General features: G+C 47.5%; 10 protein-coding genes across 10 annotated transcripts; 6 read left to right on the plus strand and 4 right to left on the minus strand.

The window, feature by feature from the left end:
• Positions 1–749: 749 nt before the first annotated feature.
• On the plus strand, positions 750–2,378 carry gprM (the record flags this gene model as incomplete). Its single annotated transcript, XM_057238515.1, has 3 exons — positions 750–918; positions 986–1,140; positions 1,203–2,378. The coding sequence occupies 3 exons, from the start codon at positions 750–752 to the stop codon at positions 2,376–2,378; spliced, it is 1,500 nt and encodes a 499-aa protein (XP_057101126.1).
• A 2,530-nt stretch (positions 2,379–4,908) lies between these two features.
• On the minus strand, positions 4,909–5,732 carry N7529_002989 (uncharacterized protein; the record flags this gene model as incomplete). The annotated part of the gene is made up of 2 exons (XM_057238516.1): positions 4,909–5,217; positions 5,295–5,732. 2 exons carry the CDS (start codon positions 5,730–5,732, stop codon positions 4,909–4,911), a joined length of 747 nt encoding a protein of 248 aa, XP_057101127.1.
• Positions 5,733–7,512: 1,780 nt separating this feature from the next.
• N7529_002990 (uncharacterized protein) lies at positions 7,513–8,557 on the plus strand (the record flags this gene model as incomplete). Its single annotated transcript, XM_057238517.1, has 4 exons — positions 7,513–7,580; positions 7,642–7,659; positions 7,727–7,947; positions 8,001–8,557. 4 exons carry the CDS (start codon positions 7,513–7,515, stop codon positions 8,555–8,557), a joined length of 864 nt encoding a protein of 287 aa, XP_057101128.1.
• Positions 8,558–9,726: 1,169 nt separating this feature from the next.
• N7529_002991 (putative mitochondrial carrier protein) lies at positions 9,727–11,023 on the plus strand (the record flags this gene model as incomplete). The annotated part of the gene is made up of 2 exons (XM_057238518.1): positions 9,727–9,897; positions 9,965–11,023. 2 exons carry the CDS (start codon positions 9,727–9,729, stop codon positions 11,021–11,023), a joined length of 1,230 nt encoding a protein of 409 aa, XP_057101129.1.
• A 611-nt stretch (positions 11,024–11,634) lies between these two features.
• On the plus strand, positions 11,635–12,848 carry N7529_002992 (uncharacterized protein; the record flags this gene model as incomplete). Its single annotated transcript, XM_057238519.1, has 3 exons — positions 11,635–11,717; positions 11,783–11,992; positions 12,080–12,848. The coding sequence occupies 3 exons, from the start codon at positions 11,635–11,637 to the stop codon at positions 12,846–12,848; spliced, it is 1,062 nt and encodes a 353-aa protein (XP_057101130.1).
• Positions 12,849–13,441: 593 nt separating this feature from the next.
• N7529_002993 (thiamine diphosphokinase) lies at positions 13,442–14,617 on the minus strand (the record flags this gene model as incomplete). The annotated part of the gene is made up of 3 exons (XM_057238520.1): positions 13,442–14,224; positions 14,366–14,445; positions 14,503–14,617. 3 exons carry the CDS (start codon positions 14,615–14,617, stop codon positions 13,442–13,444), a joined length of 978 nt encoding a protein of 325 aa, XP_057101131.1.
• Positions 14,618–14,893: 276 nt separating this feature from the next.
• On the plus strand, positions 14,894–15,896 carry N7529_002994 (coiled-coil-helix-coiled-coil-helix domain-containing protein; the record flags this gene model as incomplete). The annotated part of the gene is made up of 3 exons (XM_057238521.1): positions 14,894–15,086; positions 15,223–15,559; positions 15,614–15,896. 3 exons carry the CDS (start codon positions 14,894–14,896, stop codon positions 15,894–15,896), a joined length of 813 nt encoding a protein of 270 aa, XP_057101132.1.
• Positions 15,897–16,470: 574 nt separating this feature from the next.
• On the minus strand, positions 16,471–17,898 carry N7529_002995 (uncharacterized protein; the record flags this gene model as incomplete). The annotated part of the gene is made up of 5 exons (XM_057238522.1): positions 16,471–17,062; positions 17,127–17,181; positions 17,232–17,368; positions 17,434–17,621; positions 17,755–17,898. 5 exons carry the CDS (start codon positions 17,896–17,898, stop codon positions 16,471–16,473), a joined length of 1,116 nt encoding a protein of 371 aa, XP_057101133.1.
• Positions 17,899–19,110: 1,212 nt separating this feature from the next.
• Positions 19,111–20,201, plus strand: N7529_002996 (uncharacterized protein; the record flags this gene model as incomplete). The annotated part of the gene is made up of 3 exons (XM_057238523.1): positions 19,111–19,144; positions 19,200–19,670; positions 19,813–20,201. The coding sequence occupies 3 exons, from the start codon at positions 19,111–19,113 to the stop codon at positions 20,199–20,201; spliced, it is 894 nt and encodes a 297-aa protein (XP_057101134.1).
• A 1,012-nt stretch (positions 20,202–21,213) lies between these two features.
• N7529_002997 (SDR family oxidoreductase) lies at positions 21,214–22,227 on the minus strand (the record flags this gene model as incomplete). The annotated part of the gene is made up of 3 exons (XM_057238524.1): positions 21,214–21,436; positions 21,512–22,113; positions 22,180–22,227. 3 exons carry the CDS (start codon positions 22,225–22,227, stop codon positions 21,214–21,216), a joined length of 873 nt encoding a protein of 290 aa, XP_057101135.1.
• Positions 22,228–22,403: the final 176 nt, after the last annotated feature.

The following is a 22,403-nucleotide window of genomic DNA, read 5'->3' on the forward strand; positions in this document are numbered from 1 at the left end:
TAATAAACATTAACTCAGTTCAATCTGGACTCGACTAGACTTCTGTTGAGAAAGCACTAAAAAACACTAAAATCCCTAGTTCTCTCAGAATCCGAGGCTGAGTGACCTTGTAATCTACGTTACCGGTAATAATTGTTCGAGATTGTATGCGAGATCTAGGCCAATTTCTATAGAGGTGGCGTTCAGTTGTGCTATTTATTCTTTGTACAGAATACCGTAGCATTGATGAGTCGTACTGATGTTCCACGGGTTCTTTTGTTCTTCTACCTTTTTCCTTTGGAATGTGCAGGACTATCCTAATGCATTGATTTTATTCTTGTATGAGTTAGTTACTGGTTCGGTGTTTTGTCCAGTTGATCTATTACTGAAGTAGGCATGAAGATCCTTTTACCCGTTTTCCTCGCTTCCATGTTCCGTGTATGTTAACTAAGGTATTCTCCATAACCTCCCCTGTACTCCGTATTAGCCAAGACTCAGAATTGACTTCTCGAGGGACCGTGTTGCAGCCAATCCCACCGTGGCTGCCATGCGCTCGTGTGTGGTGGGGGCAAAAAGCAGCGGGCCTTTTTTCCTTTGGTTGGGGCCTGCAGGTCCAACATGCATACTTCTCTCTACTCCCGTACAAGTATGTATACCCCATTTTTCCCCATTTTTCCTCCTGGATTAGTTTTATATTATTCAATCTCCTTTGCGCGAACCTCCCTCGCGCTGGCGCGTTAAGTGATTGATATGGTGTATTTCTTGCCATAATGGTGAACGCCCTGAATGGAAACTGCCCGTCTCCCTTTTTACAGGAGACATTATTCCCTTCCGTCGGTGGATTTATCGATGGCCGTTATTGCGAACAAGTGACTCTCGGCAACAGTACTTATTCTTGCTGCTTGCCATGCCCTCTCGCTGAATGGCGATATGACACTGGTTAGTTGACGGCCGAAAAGCATATATGTCCGAGTCAATGTCTAACATCGAACCCAAAAACACATAGACTTACATGCTAAAATCGATGTCGCAAGCTGGATCAGTGTCGCCATTCTCCCTCTGTGTATTTTCCTGTTAGTTTCATATGCCGTGCTGCCTGTCAAATGGACTCATCGTCATTACTTGAGTATTTGCTTTACATTGGGAATCTGTTGCATGGAGGTGCGTTTGATATAGTTATCCAATGCATCTTGGAACCTTGCCACTAACTATGCATGCTCCAGATTGCCTTCATCATCCCTCTCGGTGCTAAACCAGAACAGTGTTACAATGCAATCACCCCCAATGACATGCACTCTGATCTTTCGTGTGCCTTCTCTGGCTCGCTATTGCTATTCGGTGGTTGGATGGTCGTTATATGGAGTTTCATCCGCACCCTCGCATTCCACCTCCAAGTATGCTGGGAGGTAGTCCTAGGGCCGAAGTTCATGTGGATAGCCTTTGTCAGCGGATTTGGTATACCTGCAATCGGACTCGCAGTGATGCTCGTGCTCACAGGTGTATCCTTCCGATTCGGAGAAATCTGCCATATCAACGTGACCAACTCACTATACGATTACTGGATCCCAGTCATGATATTCGCCGCTGCATCCCTCTTCTTCCAACTATCGACAATGATCTACTGCATTCACATCTATCTCCGCTCTCTCTTCGACAAATCCGCCGCCTCATCAACAGGCAGCTCCGGCCTCCCCTCCTACACAAGCAGCGTCCGCACAGTAACAGCCCGACAAGCCTACCGGCGTGTGCGCCGCGTCCTCCAGCTACAATGGCGCGGCGTCGCCCTAGTCTCCATCATCATCGCCAACGTGATTTTCTTCGCAGTCGTCTTCATCAACCTTGACAACGCCGTCGCCCCAACCGCCCGCAACGTCAAAACAGCCACCCCCTGGCTGGTGTGTCTCGCCACAACCGGCGGCGACAGAGCAAGCTGCCGCACCTACGCCGAGGCCATCGGTCCCAACGAAGCCACCCTCCTAGCAGTCGTCATCCTGCTCTCCCTGGTCGGCTTCTGGAACTTCATTCTTTTCGCCCGCCCCTCGATGTTCGTCGGCTGGCTGGATTTCTGTCGCAGCAGAGTTCGCGGCCGCAATGAGTTTGTGTCCGCTGATGCGAACAGCCGTTTCGCTGATCACAAGGGCTTCGAGATGCTGACTACGACCGTCAAGACGCCGGAAGCTTTCATGCGCTCGCCAAGCCCTACACAGATGGATGCCCAGGACCGCAGCCGCAGCCCCATGGCTAGTCCGAGTCCGACATTCGAGCGCGCTGTTCATCTCGGCCAGGAGGCCCGATATGTTCGTCCTTCTTTGAGTTTCTCGGGGCCAAGGTCGCCTAGTTCGCAGGCACGCGGATGGGACCATCAATCTACGTTTGCGCCGGGTCATGAGCGAGAATAAGAGTTGATGTTTTTGAAATACGGTTTCTATGTTTCCACTAGGTATTGACTATTACCAAAAATTTCCGGGTTTACTAGCCTTTTATTTGCCTCTTTTTTGGTTTCTTTACTTGCATGGCTCAATCTATTCGACTGGGCATTATAAACACAGCGAGAGGCGAGAGGCGAGAGAGGCGTGTATTCCGTTCTTGTTTTTTCATTGCGGTGTTACAGGGGTTGTCTCACTATTCTTGGCTAATTATCGTCTGCAATTCCACGCGTATGTATGCGTACTATGTATGACTATGTATGTCTATGGATCCGTTTCAGACGTACCTGGGCAGTGCCCACAATTACATCTAATTTAATCTTTGAATCTTTGTACCCCACTATACAAGATACATTGTACTATGATGATATCCAGAAATCAAATCTATGCCATCCCCGTATATCAATTCAAATCTCAACAATTCCAATTACCACAGTCTCCATCTCAATCTAAATTGCAATATCACCATCAACCCATCCCCGCATCGGTATGCCCGTAAAACCCCATACCACCTATGATGCAATGCACTGATACGACTCGCTGTCCGACCGGACTGCGACTGCGACTGTGGATCTGGCCGTGCATCCCCGAACACGACCTTGGAAGAATACAGGGATGCATCCCTACCATACCCAAATACATACACCGAGCCCTAGATGGGAAACAGAAAAAGGCCGTGCCCCGGCTCCGGCACTGATCAATCGAGGAAGAATCTAGAATGGTTTTCCCGAGATTGTAATTTCCAGCCAGTCAGAGTGTAGGCAGGGCATCAAGGGTTGCCAATTACACCCTACTGTACTCCGTATACGGAATACACTCTACTAGTGCACTGTAAATCCAGGCACCATCCACCTTTACCAGTCTGAAACGTAACGCAAAACACTCGGCCCCAACAGGGTAAAATCGCCGTTCCTGCATAAGGATAGGGGTGGAGTCGGGAAGTCGTAAGCCCCGGGTGCTAGTGGCGCTAGTAAGCTTAGTGTTCGCGTGGGTATTTTGTTTTTTATCTTGAAGCAGTTAGTAGTCAGTATCTAGGTGAGGGCAATAATGACGGATAAATATGATGTGAGATTGATTTTTTTTCTACTCCGTAAGAGTGTTTATATTACGAGGCTGGGTTAGTTGCCCTAGTTTCTTCTAGTAGGGGCCAGGGTTCCGGGGTCGGGGAGTTTAATAGATTGCGTAGACTGTAGAAGGGCATTCGATAGCGAGCAATACAGGGAGGTTTTTGGTAGCGAAGATTTGAACAGAGAAATTCTTGGAGCCATTGACTTATTTTTGAGAATAATTCTGTATGTTTTAGTTCTACAATCTCTCAACTATAAATTGTTGATAAAACGGAACGAGAGGCCGTGCGAGTCAACTCTTATAATGGTACCGAACCTAACGATCCCCTGTTCGTTCCTGTGGTCTAACCCCATTGATCTACCATGTCAAGTTCCTCACACAGATGGAAAGCAGAAAATCCGCGGAAGTGGGGTGAGCAATTAGTCGACTTAGTGTACCCCCGGACCCTTCAATAATCCTGGCACGAGCAAAAGCACGAGGGTCGAGACACCGAATTAGCTCTAGCTGCCTAGGTTCATTCCAACGTAGCTCGGTAATATTCCACAAGCGGAACCCGATCACGATCAGGTCCCTGGGGGTTTATGATGCCTACGTTGTAGGGCGCGGCACTTGGATTGCGGGGTTGGGAGGGGAAGGATTTTCGGCACTTGGACTTGGGTCCGGGTCCGGCATGTGTTGGAGGAAAATGGGTAGTGGGTTTTCGTATACAACGTACTCCGCAGATCCATATGAGTTAGTATATTAGTCTGGGGACAGAGTTCGTGATAGTCACGGTTGCATGCGAGTGGGAAGGTGTTTTGTGGGGAAGTCAGGAAAGTGTTCCTGTCCTTGGGTTAGCGCTAGGTACGCAGCCTCGTGGGATGTGGACCACCGAGGTAGTTGGATATACATGTGATTGTTTTTAGATTGGGGTTTTTGTGGAGAAGCTGGCTTTTGTAGGTAAATTTACACTTATTAATGTAGATCAACACTAATAAACAACCCCATAGAAAACAATAATAGATCAGATATTAAATGGCACCTTCATAGTCTAAGAAGATAGGTAGAAAGAGGTGGATAAAAGAGGTAAAAAGAGAGATGGGGAATTACAAATTTGATACCAAGAGTGATTTGTCGAGAAAAAAAAAATAACGAACATTGATTGGAGCAATTGATCTAACCATAGGCCATTGAAAAAGAAGCTCTATCATACAGCCTGTTCCGTTCTCTAACTCCCTTAAGTCTCTGCCCACCAAAGACTGATATAGAACTCTAAATGCTCCTAACAAATGAATCGGTGTGAGTTGGAATGAATCAGAGCAAACAATGTTCTCATGTCTTCTAAAGCAAAAAACAAAAGTAGAAATTTCCGTATAACGCTATCTCTAATCTCAAAAGCAAGCAATATACGTAACAGCTCAACCAAAACTATAACGCTCTTGCAGATACTGACTATCTACAAACCGCCAGCAGCGCAAATCTTCTTTGCCTCAGGAAGACGCTCCGCGTACCGACTAGGATACGCCGAGCCCTGCACCTTCTGGCAAAGCTTCCCAACCTCCATAGACTTCCAACCACTGATACCCTTCATCTTGGCATAGAACTGCCCAGCGGACCTTGCGGCATCCATATCGGCCGCAATATTGGGATAGTAAACAGCGCGCTGCTGGAAGATTCCAACGCTGTCGTAATCGGAGCCGACCTTGTCATGCGGGTAGTTGAGGGAAGCCGGCACCTTTTTGTTGGCATAAATATAGATACTAGACTGTGAAAGCGTATCAGCATAACAGCACCTATTTAGATATACTTAGGTATGGATGAGGCATCCTGGTCGAAGCTTACCTCAACAAGCGCAGTTGCGATACCAGCAAGACAGCCCTGGCGGCCCAGGCCTTCTTTCTTTGCTTCTCCAATAATGGCCTTCGCATGCTTGGATTGGGTCGATGTCAATCCGGGGAGGTTGCCACTGCTGCCACCTCCACTGCCGCTCCCACTGTCGTCGCAGTTCTTGGTAACATAGCTGCTGCTTCCAGTCTTGACGTAGTAGTCAGCAACATAGCAGCCGTCGGCAGTCTTGTCCCAGATGCTGTCGCCTTTGACATCAGTGCCGGGTGCTTGGCAGGTGATGGAAACATCGGCTCCCTTCTTGTAGCTCTTGACTACAGAGTAGGATGTTCCGGGGCCAGAGCGGCAATTGACGCCATCGCCGGTGATGGGATAGGCAGTGACAATCGGCGCGATGGCGGCGAAAGTCAGAGCGAAAAGGGGAGTGAACAGCATGTTGAGAAGATGACTGGAATTGACTTGGAGAGGGTTTATAAAACCGAGGCTGTAGCTCTATATTGCAGATTGGTGATGTTTGTGCTGTGAGTTGATGTATAGACGAGTTTGGCGGAGATTCATCTAGCATTTTATACCCCTAGCATCTTCATTCCGGAGGCTCTTCGCCCTTGTTCGTGTTTACTTGGACCCCAATATCCTCGTATAGGAGCGCGCGGGATGTAACGAGGATGCGTGCCATTCGTATTCCCAAATTCCACCCAAGAAGCCTATATTCAGCTAAAGTTGCAGAGAACTTATGAATGTAACTATTTTCGAACATCTAATCTCGTATTATTCACTGACGAATCTCGTGTTATGCAAGTTTTCGATGCTGTTAAGCTTGATGGAAACATCGGTCGATCTTGGCGCTCGTGTTCCTGAAGCGTTTCCTGTCAGGGCACCAGATGTCCGCCCTAAAAATAGCAGGACTATCCGCAGATTAGTGCCGATATATGCAGATCATCTGTGTTTGTGTCGAGGGTTGATCTTGATTCGATGTTAAATTCCCGGCAAACTTAGTGTATACTACATCGTAAAGCGAAGGGAAAATGGGGATGATTTAGGTATTGAATCGGCGTTCACTGTGTATTGATTGTGCTTCCGTGGTTGTTTTTTTAAAATGCGCAAAGCTGTTAGTATTAAGTCAACGATGGGATTTTTAAGAGACCTTTGTTTGGCGACAGAACCCAAAAAGTCCGGGATATATGCTTAGATTCAACCAATAATCGTACCAATCAGAGCTAAATGCAAGTTAGTCCGTGGTGATGTGTTTTCGGTGGAATTACCATTTCGGGTGTGATCTGTTCGCCCCGGGGAGACTCGAGCTAAGAATAGTATTGAGAATGTTGGTACGGTCAAAGAAAGAGCCATGGAGGCTGATGGACCAAGAGTCCAAGAATATACCTTGGTTTGCTTCAATACCGTTGATCAGCTAAGTGGATTATTGGTCCACAGGTACACAAGGCATTTGCTTTTCGAAGCGATGATTTTAGGGATTAGATATTCGCAGTCGGAAATTTGATTTCTCACTCTGTTTGTTTCAGCAAATTAATCTTCATTGTAGTAATTTCATATTTCTGTACCTAGGTAGTTTGTCTACATGTGTACCCAGTCTATGTTTCTATATCAGCAACTCACAATCGCTTATATCAATAAGTGCCTCAGGCAATTAATTTTGCTGCTTTATTTGCAGCTACAGGTATATGTATGTTTTTATCATCTAACTACGCAAGTTTCCCTTGAACATGAATTATAGTGCTTAGGTCGAATAAAGACAGCAACATACCATAATATTATTCTAATCTAGTTGGATACTCGAACTACTGGAGAAACCTGCAAATGTATGCAAAAGGCCGAACCCTAGTGCTGGAACTAGATCTACTTAAGCGGGTCAATCACACCGACTCCAATTGAGATCGAAGACCAACAAAATCGTCATGATATATCGAGTCAAATGAAGTAGAAACATTGGGTTTAAATCTTCAAGTATTCAAATACAAGCCTAGTAGTATACCTTATAACTATATATTTACTGTAACCAGTATAAACTTGGAAAGTTGCATCATTATCCAAATACCCGACGTCACGAAGGCGGAGAGAGCTCTGTGTGCGTGTTAACTTGTCTCCCCGCCCCCAGCCACCGTCTTATCTCTTTCCAACACATTTTCCCTTTTCTCTTCTTCCATCTTGGAGAACTTGCTCGCATCATACTCATTCAGCTGGATAAAAATCATATACCATGGCTCCTCCTCCTCCTTCTACCTTGCCGCTGGGTGAGAGACTGAAGGCTTTGGCGCAGACCCTGCAGTACGTTCAACTATTCTCAATGCTTCAATGCTTGATGTACTAGTACTAACAACACTTATAGGTTTGCTTGGTTCGTTGGGTAGGTGAACCTGCTAAGGCATACATGTGAATCTGATATCTGAATTCAAGCTCACTGACAATTTTAGACATGTGACACTCTTGCTCTCAGTCTTCCGCTACTCCTTGTCTTGCCTCTTCTTCAATTACTACTCTTCTTCGGCCCAACTCGCTTATCGCCTGACCTTTATTTCGGCTGCCGTTACCTACGGAATTGTTGTGTACAAAGGTCACTTTGCCCGAGGTGTGCAGGGCACCCCTCTGGCAATTGTGCTGAAGCTCATCTCTGATGAGAATGTGCAATACCTTGGTAAGTGATAAGTGACTGCGACAGCACCAAAACCAAGCTCATACGTTTTCTAGGAATGGCTCTGGTCTGGCTTTACTCGCGCCAGCTTATCTTGGCGCTTCTGCCCTTCAGCGTCTACTCGGTCTTCCACGTCGCAACCTACAGCCGCATGTACCTGATCCCCACCCTGCAGCCCGCTGCTCCCACCGCTACCCCAGCCTCTCCTACCTCCCCCAACTCCAAGCCTGCCGCCAAGCAGTCTCCCCTCGCCGAGACCATTGGGCGCTTCATCAAGCAGTACTACGATGCCAGCATGGGTGTCGTTGCCACTCTCGAAATTGCGCTGCTGCTCCGCCTCGTCCTGTCCGCTATCACTTTCTCCAAGGGTAGCTGGGTGCTCCTGATTGTCTACCTGTCTTTCTTCCGCGCTCGCTACGCTCAGAGCTCCTTTGTGCAGCAGGCTGTTCGCCAGCTCACCGCCCGTGCCGATGCTACTCTTGCCCACCAGAGCACTCCCCCTCAGGTTCGCCAGGGCTGGGAGGCCTTCAAGGGTATTGTGCGCCAGGGTTACGAGGTCACTGACATTGGTCGCTACATCTCTGGCTCTTCTGCCCCCAAGAAGGCGCAGTAAATTGCTGGGCCATGCGCCAAACACCTTGCTTTCCAAATTGGAGCTTCTGGCGTTAGGATGGAGCTTGACATTCGGCTTTGAGGATTGCTGAACGGTGGTTGGTGTACGATATCACGGATTTATCTTTTCTATTGGAATGGTTTCGTGCGAGCGAAGAACATGGGGGATGGCAGAGTGGAACCCCAGGGTTCCGACTGTAGAAAACGAAGCGGTCGTGGAGGTGTTCCGCTATGATGATGCTATACGCAACGACTTGTGTTTTATATTTCTAGAGTTTCGCGATGCATAGTCTCTGTATTTGCTTTGCTCTTGCCAACATACCTTGTTTCGGATTCATTTTGTTATTTCTATTGTACAGTGCCCTTCCAGATGACTGTAGCTGTCGACAGTTGAACCTTTGGAAACAGCACCGAATGAGAGGTTCAATTGAAAGTGCGCTTCAATGACTATCAATTTGCTGATATATAAACATCGACAGCTGGTCTCTTCGAGGATACTTATGCTATGTAGACCCTGACCTAGTGACAATAATATTGATTGTAAGAAAGTGCAAGAAAGTGCAGCCAGTGGCCATGCCATCCTCAGTGTAAGGCCGATCTAGGAAGTTTGGGCTGAGGGAAGGAGCCCTTGAGACTACCATTCATCATCCACACTGATCAATCATAGTCTCAGGTCTCTAGTTCTTGAAGAGAAGCATGCTACCTGAATATTTTTTGAGGGTGGGTAGTTTAATATTGTAATAACTCAGGCAGGTGAAGTATAACTATGCATTGTAGATAGAGCTGTAGAAGGTACAACACACAACTGTCAAACCTAAGAGCAAAAAGGAAAAACAAGCTGTCTACCTTTATGATCACTCAATTCTTAGACCTAATTATTCCGACATTAATATCAAAAGTAATCTACCAGAGCGGTTTAATCACTCCAATGACAGAATATACTGATGCCTGAGGCGACAGGTCGGGCTTGGCAAAGAAAGGCCGATCAGAATTTTGGCGGAACAAACGATCTCACAAACAAAACTAATCAATCGCTCCTTGATTTCTTGTCATTCTTTCTGATTATTGTCTCCCAGGGGTGCTACTCTCCCATCCAATCTTTCAGCACCCCCTTAGTCCCCAGTCTGGTCCCGACCAGTTCCGGGATCGCAGTTTCGGCGTGATATTGCCATGAGTTTGACCTCGCGGGTGTTTGGCCTGTTCTCGACAGCGAATTCAGACCCAACTGTGACACCTGCGGGGGACTCACCCACCTCGACATGGACACAACCCACTCCCACCGGGGCGATTCATGATGACCTTGCGCCGGTGGAGGAGGAATCCCGGCCTCCATATCTACATGTGCGTCTTCAGTGATATCATTGGTATTCTTGCATCGGGCAAAACTAACGTGATTCCTCGTTCATAGGCGATGTTGGCTGGTGGTACCGGAGGAACATGCGGCGACATGTTGATGCACTCGTTAGATACCGTCAAGACCCGACAACAAGGCGACCCGACCTTCCCGCCGAAATACACCTCGATGGGTCAATCCTATGCGACAATCTACCGTCAAGAAGGGTTCTGCCGCGGTCTATATGGAGGAGTGACGCCGGCCCTTCTCGGATCGTTCCCCGGCACTGTGATCTTCTTCGGAGTTTACGAGTACACCAAGCGTTTAATGATCGACTCGGGGATCAACCCCAGCATCGCATATCTATCAGGCGGTTTCTTTGCCGACTTAGCTGCGTCCATTGTCTACGTGCCATCCGAAGTCCTGAAAACACGATTACAACTGCAGGGACGACACAACAACCCACACTTTAACTCGGGCTACAACTATCGCAACATGAGAGATGGATTCCGTCAGATCGTCCGCCTAGAAGGGTTTCCAGCATTATTCCACGGTTACAAAGCCACCATCTTCCGCGACCTCCCGTTCTCGGCCCTTCAGTTTGCATTCTACGAGAAAGAACAATCTTTGGCTAAACAATGGGTTGGCAAACGGGATATTGGATTAGGCCTGGAGATTTTAACAGCCGCCACCGCCGGCGGGATGGCTGGTGTGATCACCTGTCCCATGGATGTTGTCAAAACGCGGATTCAAACCCAACAAAACCCGATAGCAACCCCAACTCCATCCGGCTCGGGCGCAAAGCATTGTGTTGAACATGTACCCAAAGAAAGTCCCCGACCACACGCGCCGGCATCATCACATTCCCATACCCCTCGAGCACACTCACGGCCGATTTCCACCTCGGGAGCGTCCACATCAATTCCTGCACCGGGCACACCACGACTCGACACTTCATCGGTGTTCACTGGGTTGAAAATGATTTACCGAACGGAAGGCATTGCGGGGTGGTTCCGCGGCGTGGGTCCACGGGGTGTGTGGACAAGCATTCAAAGCGGGACTATGCTGGTGATGTATCAGTATCTGCTTAAACAACTCGAGGCCCACCAGATTCTGGAAGAGCGGGCTTTGTAGGATATTTCATTGATCTGGCTGTGTTGCATTTCCAGGGTTTCTTTTCTTTCTTTCTGTTTCTTTCATGGGGGGCGTTGGGAGATTCTTTGTCCCAATTTGGGATGTCATGACCCTACTTTTGTATACTGTTCCACTCTTTGTGAATTAGACCTTTTAGACTTGGCTATGGCCAATATGTACTATAACTTGATTCTCTTTCTACTCTCAATTGCACATATATCCATGGATCTGTGTGTATATCTATATATATTTACAAAGGAAACCTTAAACGAGAACCACATTAGATCTTTCCTTGTAGTATAACTTGAGTTAATATAAAAGGAATAGATATTTATCAACCTTGGAGACCGACTTCAAAATAGTTGAATTGATGAAATCTAGCAATGCAGCCCTAAAGTAAAGCAACAAGCAGATCAAGAAAAGCAAATACAAAGGAATGAAAGAAAGTGGACGCGCTAACCCGTTTGTTTTGACGATCGGCAGGATGTAAACAATTACCGGCCAAATGCACTTTCTCCCCTCCTTGCATCTTCCTTCCCCCGGATCTTAAACATTACTTTACTTTATACTTGTATTTCCATGCGCATTGGTCCAATTTTATTAAACAAATCATGTCTGCTGTTGGTCTACCTTATTTGAGAGCTTTGAGAAAGCCAGAATTGGTGGACATCGCCGAACAAACCGAGTTCTCAAAGTGAGAGACAGAGTTGAATACAGTCGCATAGGAAGATCAAAGCTGACATTCAAAATCCATGATAGCCCCGATGATTACAACAAGAATGACCTCGTTGTAGCTCTTGATAAGCACTTGCGCAACAACCAGAACATCTTCCAGGGCCTCGAAAGCCTCTCCGGCTACTATTCCCGCTTCAGTACGCCCTCGCGCAAAGGGATTTCGCCCGCCAAACGCGACGCTTTGAGGACTCCTGCCCGGCGCCAGCCTAAGCAAGAGCTCAAGGAAGAGTTCAGGTAAGAATAGCGCTGATCTGTAGATTACATCTCCCGGCGCAAGGTGTTGCGCTCAGTCCATCGCCCGTGTACTGACTATTGTCTCAGTGAAACGGAAGATTTGGTTCCCACCAAGATTCAGGCCAGCTCACCTGTGGAAAGTCCCGTTAGACGTACGAGTGCGCGCCAGACGCGCCCAACACCCAAGACTCCCCGCGTGCCATCGATCTCCGTGGTGGAGGATGCCGAGCCAACGCTGCCCGCTTCCCCAGCTGTCGTGACTGAAGTAATCGACAATCAGACCCGCAAGCTGCGCCAGGGACTGGATAGAATATGGGAAGCATCCGGAATTATTGATCGGGCTCACTCGCTGCGGGACAGCCTCAGCAGCCTCAAGGCTCTGGAGACTATGATTCTGCTGTTCGAGTTTGGTAACCTGATCAAAGCCCGACTTCCTATCCGCTACCTGACTACAATTCCGGCGATTCAATATACCCACACCCCGGCTCTGCGCCTCAAGGTCCCCGATCTATTCCAGCTCCTGGAAGGAGACTTCTGGATGCCGATTTCTTTGTGGTTCTTTGTTGCCTTCTTCTTGCCTTTGGTTGCTTCCTATTTCATAAACTTGGGCGCTTCCCGGGGGCGCGCTACTCGCGACAGGTCCACTTCTTCGCAGTTTGATCCGCTTATTTTCAATATCGCGAAGGCTTTGCTGGTGCACCTCGTGTTGGGCAAAGAGATCCACCTTGGCCTTACCACCACTTACAACATCCGGAAGGTCAAGAATGCTGTGCTTGGTGGCGAGCAGGGTATGATGATCGGTACTGCTATTGGAGCTGTCGGTGCCCTGTACGAGGCTATTTTGCAACGCTCGTGATATGCTGGACTTCATTATTGCGGCGCTGTACAGATGCTCTGGGGAGAAAGCATTGCAATTGCGCTAGGTCGCTTGTGACTCGTTTTGTTTTTGTCTTTTTCTATGGTTGTTTTGACTGTTTCATTGGTCCTTAGTTAGTGACTGGGACATGGGTTATGCGATATGGATTCTTTTCTCGCCATTTTATTTATGTCTTCATTGGTCTCTCATTTTAGCCAGAGAAGGCGCCTTTGGGGTTCTTGGTCTGACTCTTGTTTTATTTATTCCTCTAGGGGCATTTCCTCTTTTCTTTTCCCGCTAATGACCAATATATCTCCAAGTGTACCGTCATTAAAAAATTGGAAATTAGTGCATAAATTCCCTACTATTGTGTTTTATACCTCCCAAGCCTCTTCTATGCAATTACCTTTCACTATTTCTCCTTGTGTTGTTGTGTTGAGTTCCCTCACTTCTACCGCTGTACGAAATGGTAAGGGAATCTACCCAGGCCACGAAGTCTGATTATAGATTTACCATTCAATCTTGAGGCCATCGAATATTCAACCAGGAATTTCAGCAATCTATGATTTCTATATCTATCACATCAAGCACGCTCACGATCGCCTCTTCAGCCTCTCCGCCAACTCTAGAGTAAACAAAACAGGAACCGATGTCTCAACCTCCACCTTATCAGCGCGAATATGATTGCTAGTGGATATCTGCCCTCCGATCTCAGTATGCCAATCCTCAACATCCCATTCAAATCCATGCGTCGTGATTGAAGCAGGCGCTGAGAGAGGGATGATCCCTATATTTTCTTCAAAGAAGTACTCTGGTTCCGCATCTTGTCCCAGCTTCCGTTTCTTCGCTGACGGTGATGTGTCGGTCTCTTTAGATCCTGTCACCGTAACATCTGCTCGTCTTGTCGCAGGCGTGTGGATTACGTTCTTCCCTTTTTGGATGATGAATGTGATGCTCTCCTCGGAAACGAGATACAGGTTTCCGCCTGCGGCGGGTTTGTTGCTTGGGGAGTTGCTTTCTTTCTCGCGGATTGTACATTGCGTCTGCGTCATCATGTATAGATGATGGACTTGCGAGAAAGCTTGGTCCACTCGGCCGCCGAGGCCGCCGAGAATCACTATCTCCAGGGGTAATTCATTTGGTGGAGGTACTGATGTGCTTTCGGTGGATAGTGTGCCATTTGATCTTGTTGAAACATTCTCTGCTCGGGGAGAGGCAATGATTTCTGCAGCGTGTGCATTGAGATATTTTAGGCATTTGGTAAAGTCTGTGGAATATTGATCTGGATCTTCGAGAATAGATACGCCAAGCTTGTCATAAAACTCTCTAACTGTTGGTCGGATAGAATCCAAGTCGCCCATAATGGCATCTGGTAGCTATGTATCTGGTTAGCCTGTTATCATGGCTAGGTGGTTTGGCATTTTGCGGGAACTCCAGATTGTAGAATCATATATTTGTAAATTCATGCTAGAGCTCAGAAGGTGTTGCAGAAATCAAATTGGTTAGATATGTCTTACGTTTTTAGATTCTGTTCCATCGGCCTTCATCATATCATAAAGTCGGTTGGCACCTCCATCGGCACAAATAATATAAGAAGCTGCAACTTTTGTTTAGAACACACTTATTATTTGCACTGATTCATCATGGAACTTACCATATTTGCTTAGAACTCCAAATGCTTTCTCATTGATTGGTTGATTGAGGATCAGCAGGGCATAAGGAGAAGGACTTCCGGAAGCACCAAAGAATCGACTGGGATCCCACTCCATTTGGATATACTAGAAGTTCAATTTCAGGCAAAAAACTCCAAAGAAACACGAAAATTGAACCTGCAGAGAGAAAAAACCCAAGGCCGAAGATTGTCGTGACGATATAATTATCAGGACGCAAAGCTGCAACGTGACTGGCTGGCGCGGGCAGACAACCTCAGGCCAAAATCCACATCGACTTTCCAACTTCTCCATCCCGCGATTGTCTCGATTCCCCCTCTCAATCCCTTCTCGGAGGAACTGTCGGTTAATTCGATTGATTCTCGATTTCACAAAATGTTCCGTCCCGCCGCTCGAGCGCTCGCCCGCGCGCCCACTGTCGCAGCCCGTACACCAGCGAACAGGCGATTGATAAGCACCGGTCCGTCCAAGTCGAGAAGCTGGAAGAACACAATCTTCCGCTTGGGCTTGGCTGGTGGTGCTGTCTACTACTACAACACTAGCAGTGTTTTCTCCGAGGAGCCGAAGTGTATGTCTCGCGCTGGTGGATAGTGCCCTTGTTCTTTCTTCATTGCCGAGGATGCAAGCTGCGACAAGCCCATTCCTCGATGTCAAATGGGCACTCTGGATCAATCATCGCTAACTCTAATTTCCTCTTGTCTTAGTCTCCCTTCTCTCTTCGATCCGCAAACAAAATGGCGAAGACGCCAATCCCCAGACCCTTGACTCCATCACTCCCAAGATTCGACAAGAACGTGCTGCTGCGCAGGCCCAGAAGAACGAGTCCGCCGCTTTGGAAGGTGGATTAAACCCCCAGGAGCTCCAGGAGGAGGCTGGTCAGGAGGCCGCATTCAACCCGGAGACCGGCGAGATCAACTGGGACTGCCCATGCCTCGGAGGCATGGCCCACGGACCCTGCGGAGAGGACTTCAAGGCCGCTTTCAGCTGCTTCGTGTACTCCGAAGAAGAAACTAAGGGCATTGACTGTATTGATAAGTTCAAGTATGTCACCTCTTGATTAGTTTGGGGGAGTGTCGCGTGCTAATAAGTTTACAGGGCCATGCAAGACTGCTTCCGTCAATACCCCGACGTCTACGGTGCCGAACTCGAAGATGACGATGAGCCTCAAGCCGATGCTCCCGCCCCTTCTGAAATTCCCCCTACCGCTGCTGAGCTAGATGCCTCCTCGCACCCCGATGACAAGCACAGCCGTGCCAAGGACGTCAATGAGCAGATGAAGGCCGAGACTGCCCAAGTGGGCGAGAACCCCGAGGGCGATTCCCTCATTCCCAAGGCTGCGCACGATACCGAGGATATGAACCAGACCAGCAAAGCTTAGAGCTGACCTCTGAATCTTGTTTGGCACCACCCTTCCATAGAGACAGTCTACCGCTTGTCTTTTCTGTACTTCACATCAGGGATAGGATTGGAGTTGTGTATTATATAGACCTTTTTGCTATCTCTCCATCTCCTGTTTTACCTTTGATGCATCTTCCCTGATCTTTCAGCATTTCCATTCCCCTGATCTACGCTCCTATGTGTTCTCTCCATACTTTTGTCAATGTGTAACTTAGTGTATTGGTACACCTCATATCCTGTCCCTCAGATAAGTTCCAAACAAAAAGAAGAGGGGAAATAGAATAAACTTATTGCACGACGGCTATTATTTAGATATTCAGTGTTTCAGATGGAGCAGATGTACGTATACTTGAAAATACCTAGGTACATATTGTATGGATAAATAGCTACAGATGTAGACATTGATGTAAACGAAACTCCGATAGGAAATTCTAGCAAAAGCAGTAATGCATAATCTCAATCTGATGTCCAGAGTTCGCCTTTTCGCCTGCGTCATGACGAATGAACTGAACACCATCCCATCCCGAGAACTCCTACAAACCTATATTTTCTTTTCATACCTGCACAGCCTTAGACTGACCCGGCACGCATTGCTCACTCTCCAGACAATATTCCTTAGTGACCCGGATAGCCATGGGATCCTGCTTCGAGGAAGCAGGCGGCTCAACACCCATGCTTCCGTCCAGAATATACTCTTCACTCCCGACATCCGAGACACGACTCCCCTTCCCAGTATGCAAATCACCATCCATCTCAAAAGCCGGACTCTTGCGCGCGCGCGATGAAACAAACGTCTTCGTCTTTCCTGACGCCTTCGATCCAAAACGGTTATAATCATCACTATTGTGATACGGGCCCTTGGAATTCTTGCGGTTTGTCGAGCCCAGCCAGCGCGAGTTGCGGAACAGCGGTTTGATACCTGGTAGGGAGACGACGATTGCCGCGACGAAGCATTCGCGATCTGCCCAGCCGAGCGCGGTGCCCAGATTTGTTATTGATAAGAGGGAGTAGTAGGCACGAAGGATAGTGCAGATCATAATGAAGATGCCTGATGAGAACATCACTACTAGGATGATTTTGCGTTGGAGGGGGACTTGGAGTTTGGCGAGGATGGGGATTGGGATCAGGATTATGCAGGCGTCGGTCCTGTTTGATTGTTGGCTTTGATCTTTTGGGGAGGGGAGGGGGTGAATTGTTGAGGATGACTTACATCACGTTGAAGACTGCGATCACGATGTAGAGAGGACTACGGAGAGTGCATTTATCTAGATTTTTTTGAGTCGGTGCGCAGTAAGCATGGATAGGGAAGACTCACCTCCTGCGTAGGGCTTGATTTGCCAGTTCTGAGTAACTGGAGTGCAGAGGCAAATGTGTGTTAATAGACATGCCAGCCAGGTAACAAGGCAGAATCCAGATGCTGCTGTTACGAGGTGACGGTGCCATGTTCCTTGTCTGTGAGGCGTGAGATTATACTCGATGCAGATATAGATGGGCCGATGTAGGGTCAATTGACATACGTGAGTTTCCAGTAGAGGCAGAGAAGAACACTCTTTAGACACCAGATATAGCAAATGTACCATATCCAATTCATAAAGGCCAATTTGGAGCCGAGAATCATGTCGGCGACTTTGCTGTCCGGAACAAGCATGGCAGTTTGCTCGTTCAATCCAATGTTGTTGCCAAAAAGCCCTATTTTGATCGTCAGCTGAATTGTACAAAAAGTCCTATCACTCGCGCATATTCACTTAGTAGATGTATGATCACTGTTTGCATAGTCCAGAATATCTGTTTCGACTCCGTTAGAGAAAATTAGGCATTATCTGAACGAGAATTCATACCATGCCAGCAACAGCAAAAACATCATCTATCTGAAGCCCACGAAGGCCTCCCAGGGTCAACCGGGCGTATAACCGGACACACAGAAAGGTCATGCCAATGCCATATTCGGTGAAGGTTTCAATAGTCAAGCTATCGGCTAACATGGCGAATGATCAGAGTAGAGATCAGAGCCGTGCATCAATAAAAAAAAATACAACATGGGAAGAAGAGTGCAAACTTTAATGCAAAAAGGGGATTCCAGTATTAGTATAAATCAGCCACATATAGCGGGATTCCCGAGTTAGATCTATCACCTTCAGTACCCTGTAAATGTATAAAGGTAGAAGAGCAAATATAGGCAACTGTGCCCCCCCCCCAATTGCTTCAATGTGAGATCAGCAGTTCAGGAGACACATCCGCTTTGAAGGATCGGGTCGATATAGCTACCTAATCCACTAAACCCGAGGAACTGGTCTCTAGGGGAATAGGACTATCCTGATGATGATCAGTGCTAAACTACAACGTCTTTGATAATGTTTGATTTAATCCGAGGCAGAATATACTATGGAAACTACGCACCATCTCTCATCAACAGTGTATATACATACATCGTAAAAGCATGTGGCAACGGAGCTTATACCAAAAGAGGTTTGACAGGAGAATTTGCAGGGGTTTAACAAGCATCTACATAGATCGCATTTGACTTTTTTTATTCACAGCCTGCTTAGGTCAATGGTCTTGACTTTTCTGCATGTACAGAATGGCCAGGATGAGCGGCGAGGACGGCACGAGGCGTCCTGGCTCTAACACTAAAAGGCTATAATATGGAGTCTAAGATTTATCAAATTTCAGAGTCAATAAAGACGACAAATTCGTTGCACTTTTCTGGTGAAAGTGGGTTTAGGGTTCCACTGCAGGATCCGAGGTGACCAGGTAGTGTATCCACCATGATGTTGCACATTATCTCCAGTACTTGTCCTGCGATGTTGTCCAAGACGCCGATCAAGGATTTAGTAATGCACATTTTGTCCATTTGTCGCTCATCAGAAGCGAAGGATTGTATTGGTGGGGTCATCAGAAACATGCAGTTACTTCATGCAGTAACGATAGGCCTGACAGTTTCAAGAATGCGGAGATTGGCCGGGATCGTCGTACTTTGACTACAACGTATAAGGATCTGAAGCAAAAGTCGCCGTGGAGACTTTTTGAGAAAGAATGGGCACAGCGGACAGAGTTACCTGTGGTCTGATATCATTGCTGCTAAACCATTATTCCGAGAACCACCTCAAATAATATTAAGGTTTATGCGAGGCTGACTAGATTGGAGATTTTTAAATTCTGAGCAAGCAATACTCACATAGCTAAATTCACCAACAATGGATATCAAAGTCGCTTTAATCACAGGTGGAGGTGTGATCAATCATATAACCCATGCAAGGAGCAACCAACTAACACCACTTCCCAGCCAGTGGAATGGGCCTGGCCGTAGCCAAAGCTCTGTCCGGCTGTGAAACCTGGGACATCCACATCCTTGACATCAACGAAGAGCGCGGAGCCCAGACAGCCAAAGAGTTACCCAGAACAAGCTTCCACCGCGCCGATGTGACCAAATACAGCGACCTTGCAGCAGCGTTCCAGAACATTTTTCAGAGCACCAGTAAGCTAGACTTTGTATTCGCAAATGCTGGTGTCATTGAGCGAAACAACTTCTATGCTACACCACAAGCAGAGCATATCAAGGATGTATGCCCGCCACCGGAGCCGGACCTGCTCTCAATTGACGCCGATCTAAAAGGCGTCGTCCTCACATCATACCTGGCGCAGCATTATTTCCGCCACTCGCCTCACAGGGGCCAAGGTTCTAGCCTGGTGATGACCGCCAGCTGTGGTGGACTATACCCATCTTTCTATTCGCCGTTATATTCTGCAGCTAAATGTGAGTTGATCACGCCTACTCCGTCCGTACCTTACAATGCACCTAATTTGTACCTTGTAATCAAATGATATCGCTTTACCGTTATGACCTGTCAACTGGAAGAACCCTGCACACCAACGGTCACGCACTGACACATCCTCAGTCGGCGTGATAGGCTTCATGCGGTCGATCTCAGAGCACTTCCGCGCACACGGGACCCGCGTCAACGCCATTTGCCCGGGCGTTGTACGCACCAACCTTGTTGATTCAGCCGCCTGGGATAGTTTCCCACCGGGCCGGTTCATCGAGGTGGATAGGGTGGCCCGCGTGGTCCTCGCGCTTATGGAGGGCGGCGAACCGGCGGGCCAGGGGCTGACCGATACACCCGGTAGACATTTGTCTCTGGCAGAGTTGTATGGAGTTGCGGTGGAGATTTCCGACAGCGGGCTATATTTCCGCGATCAGCATGCTTTTTGTGATGAGGGCATGCAGGAAGTTATGGCGGCCACGGTGGTCGAGAATCAGGTGGGTGCTATTCTTAACGGTGATTAGACGGAGACCTCGGGCGTGCGCGTTTTGCTCGGCATGCATATTATTATAATCGGTTGGATGATCGGGGCCACCTGCATGTATGTGCTTAAGTTATATTCTGCAGGTAAACCTTGGAACGTGAGTCGATGGCCAAGCCCTAATGCTACTATGTTGTTTGTCTCCACATTAATTTGAATGATCCTTCGGTCTGCTTTCATCTTAAGTGCTTGGCATTGGATATGAAAATCAAATTGCTGCCTGATGTATATAGTGCATGGGTTTTATTGGAAATCTAATTTTGAGCTCGAACAAGTACCAAATAGCTTGGAGTAAAGAAGCGAGAGAATTAGAGTCCATAAATACCCCGAAGAAACCCCGTGAAGTCTCTCTCTGCGGCACACTTTCTTCAAACTTAGCCCCCACGAGAACTACGTATATGCATACTCTTTACTTAAAGTGTAATAGACACTTGGCTGACTCCACCTGTCAATAGACGGGAGGCTTAGGAGGCGTTTAAACGACTTGATGCACGCAAAATGCAGATAATCAGACAATGACCCATTGGACTTCCCAATCACAAATGATCTGATGTAATTACACCACTGCATGTTCAAGTCGATATATCGAGTTTAGGCCGATCAAATACAAAATTGCAAGATATATGCTAACGGGCCGCCTAGGACAATGCCGCCATTGTAGTGGAACAGACACGGGTCATTAGAAGGTTAATGAGTACTTTTGACTAACTAGACTATGCTTGGCCGACAAATTAATGAGAAACCACTCCGTACTTTGTTGAGAAACATATGACAGTTGGCAGCTCACATTTCCAGCTGTCACAGACCCACACGGAAGTGAGAATCCCTGCCGCCGGGCAGACCCCAATTCATTATTACTGGCCAAGACTTATTTGATAACAGTTTCAATGAAAAGGCGAAGATCATCAAAGGCGCTGATCCTTCTTGCGCTATTTTTTATGGTGCTAACTACTTAGGGGGAACGGTCGTCCCGGGCCTTGAATGTCTCGATTTTCTTATGGAATCGCATCCGGCAGCTTGGAGTCTTCGCCATGCATCATGCGAAACAGTGGCTCCCAGACAGTGGTGGCCCGCTTGGTTATATGGCCATTTCCTGGTTGGGGCATGTGGTAGAATATCAGCTTGTCGGCCGAGCACTCTAATAGTTCACCCGCCATGCCTGAGGAATCTTCCAAAAAAGTTTCAAAGCCATTGAGGATCGTTTGCACGGGAGTCAAACTGAGCCAAAAAATTTTTTTCATTAGCATGCAATGCAGTCTTGCTAAAAAGCAAATGAACTCAGTCGAAACTTACCATTCAGGAGTAACAGCGGCAATCATCTCTGGTGGCACAATGGGTGTGTTCACAATTCCTGGCATGACGCAGTTGATGAAAATATTCTCCTTTTGCTTGAGAAGTGGCGCAACACCACGTATGAAGTGGTTGACGGCGGCTTTGGTGCCACAGTATACTGGGTACGACTCGTGGGGGAAAACAGCGCCAATACTGCCTGTCACGACAATGCGACCCCCTGGCTGCGGGTTATGGCGCATGAAATGGACAGCCAGCTGAGTACCATACACAACACCCTTGTAATTGATGTCCACAACAGACATATCTGGGCACGGTGGAATTTCGTCGACGCCGCTTCCCTTCGAATCATAAATGTAGATAGACGAAGTATCGACAATACCGGCATTATGACATAGTGCGTCAATGCGGCCCCAGAGTTGGTGAACTTTGCGAAACCCATTTGCATACTCTTCGTAACTTGAAACATCTGCTGCGAAGAAGCTGGCTCTGTCTTGTGGAAGATCTTTTAGGAGGGCATTTCCAGCTTCATGGCGTCGACCCAAACAAGCGACCTTCCATCCTTTGGTGCAGAGGTCTTTGACGAGGTCGACTCCCATGCCGGACTGTTGTCAGCCAAGTTAGTTGTCAGTGCTTGCAAGCAGTACTAGCCATGGTCATATTGTACTAACAGTGGCGCCGGCGACAATTGCAACCCTGGGTTCGAGATTCGCGCCCATAGTGTCAGATAAATTGTATTACTACTTGATAGTTGGAGGTTGGTGAAATTATCTCAAAAGGTGGGGTGAAAGCCACATTGCATGCATTTAGCACGATTAAAAATACAAAGGAACCAGAAGATATCAACGGAGTGTTTTCGGCAATTTGCGACTCAATAATCTGATCGCGGAGCTTG

The sequence above is a fragment of the Penicillium soppii genome, assembly GCF_028829465.1.
Source record: "Penicillium soppii strain IBT 18220 chromosome Unknown utg000003l, whole genome shotgun sequence".
NCBI lineage: Eukaryota > Fungi > Ascomycota > Eurotiomycetes > Eurotiales > Aspergillaceae > Penicillium > Penicillium soppii.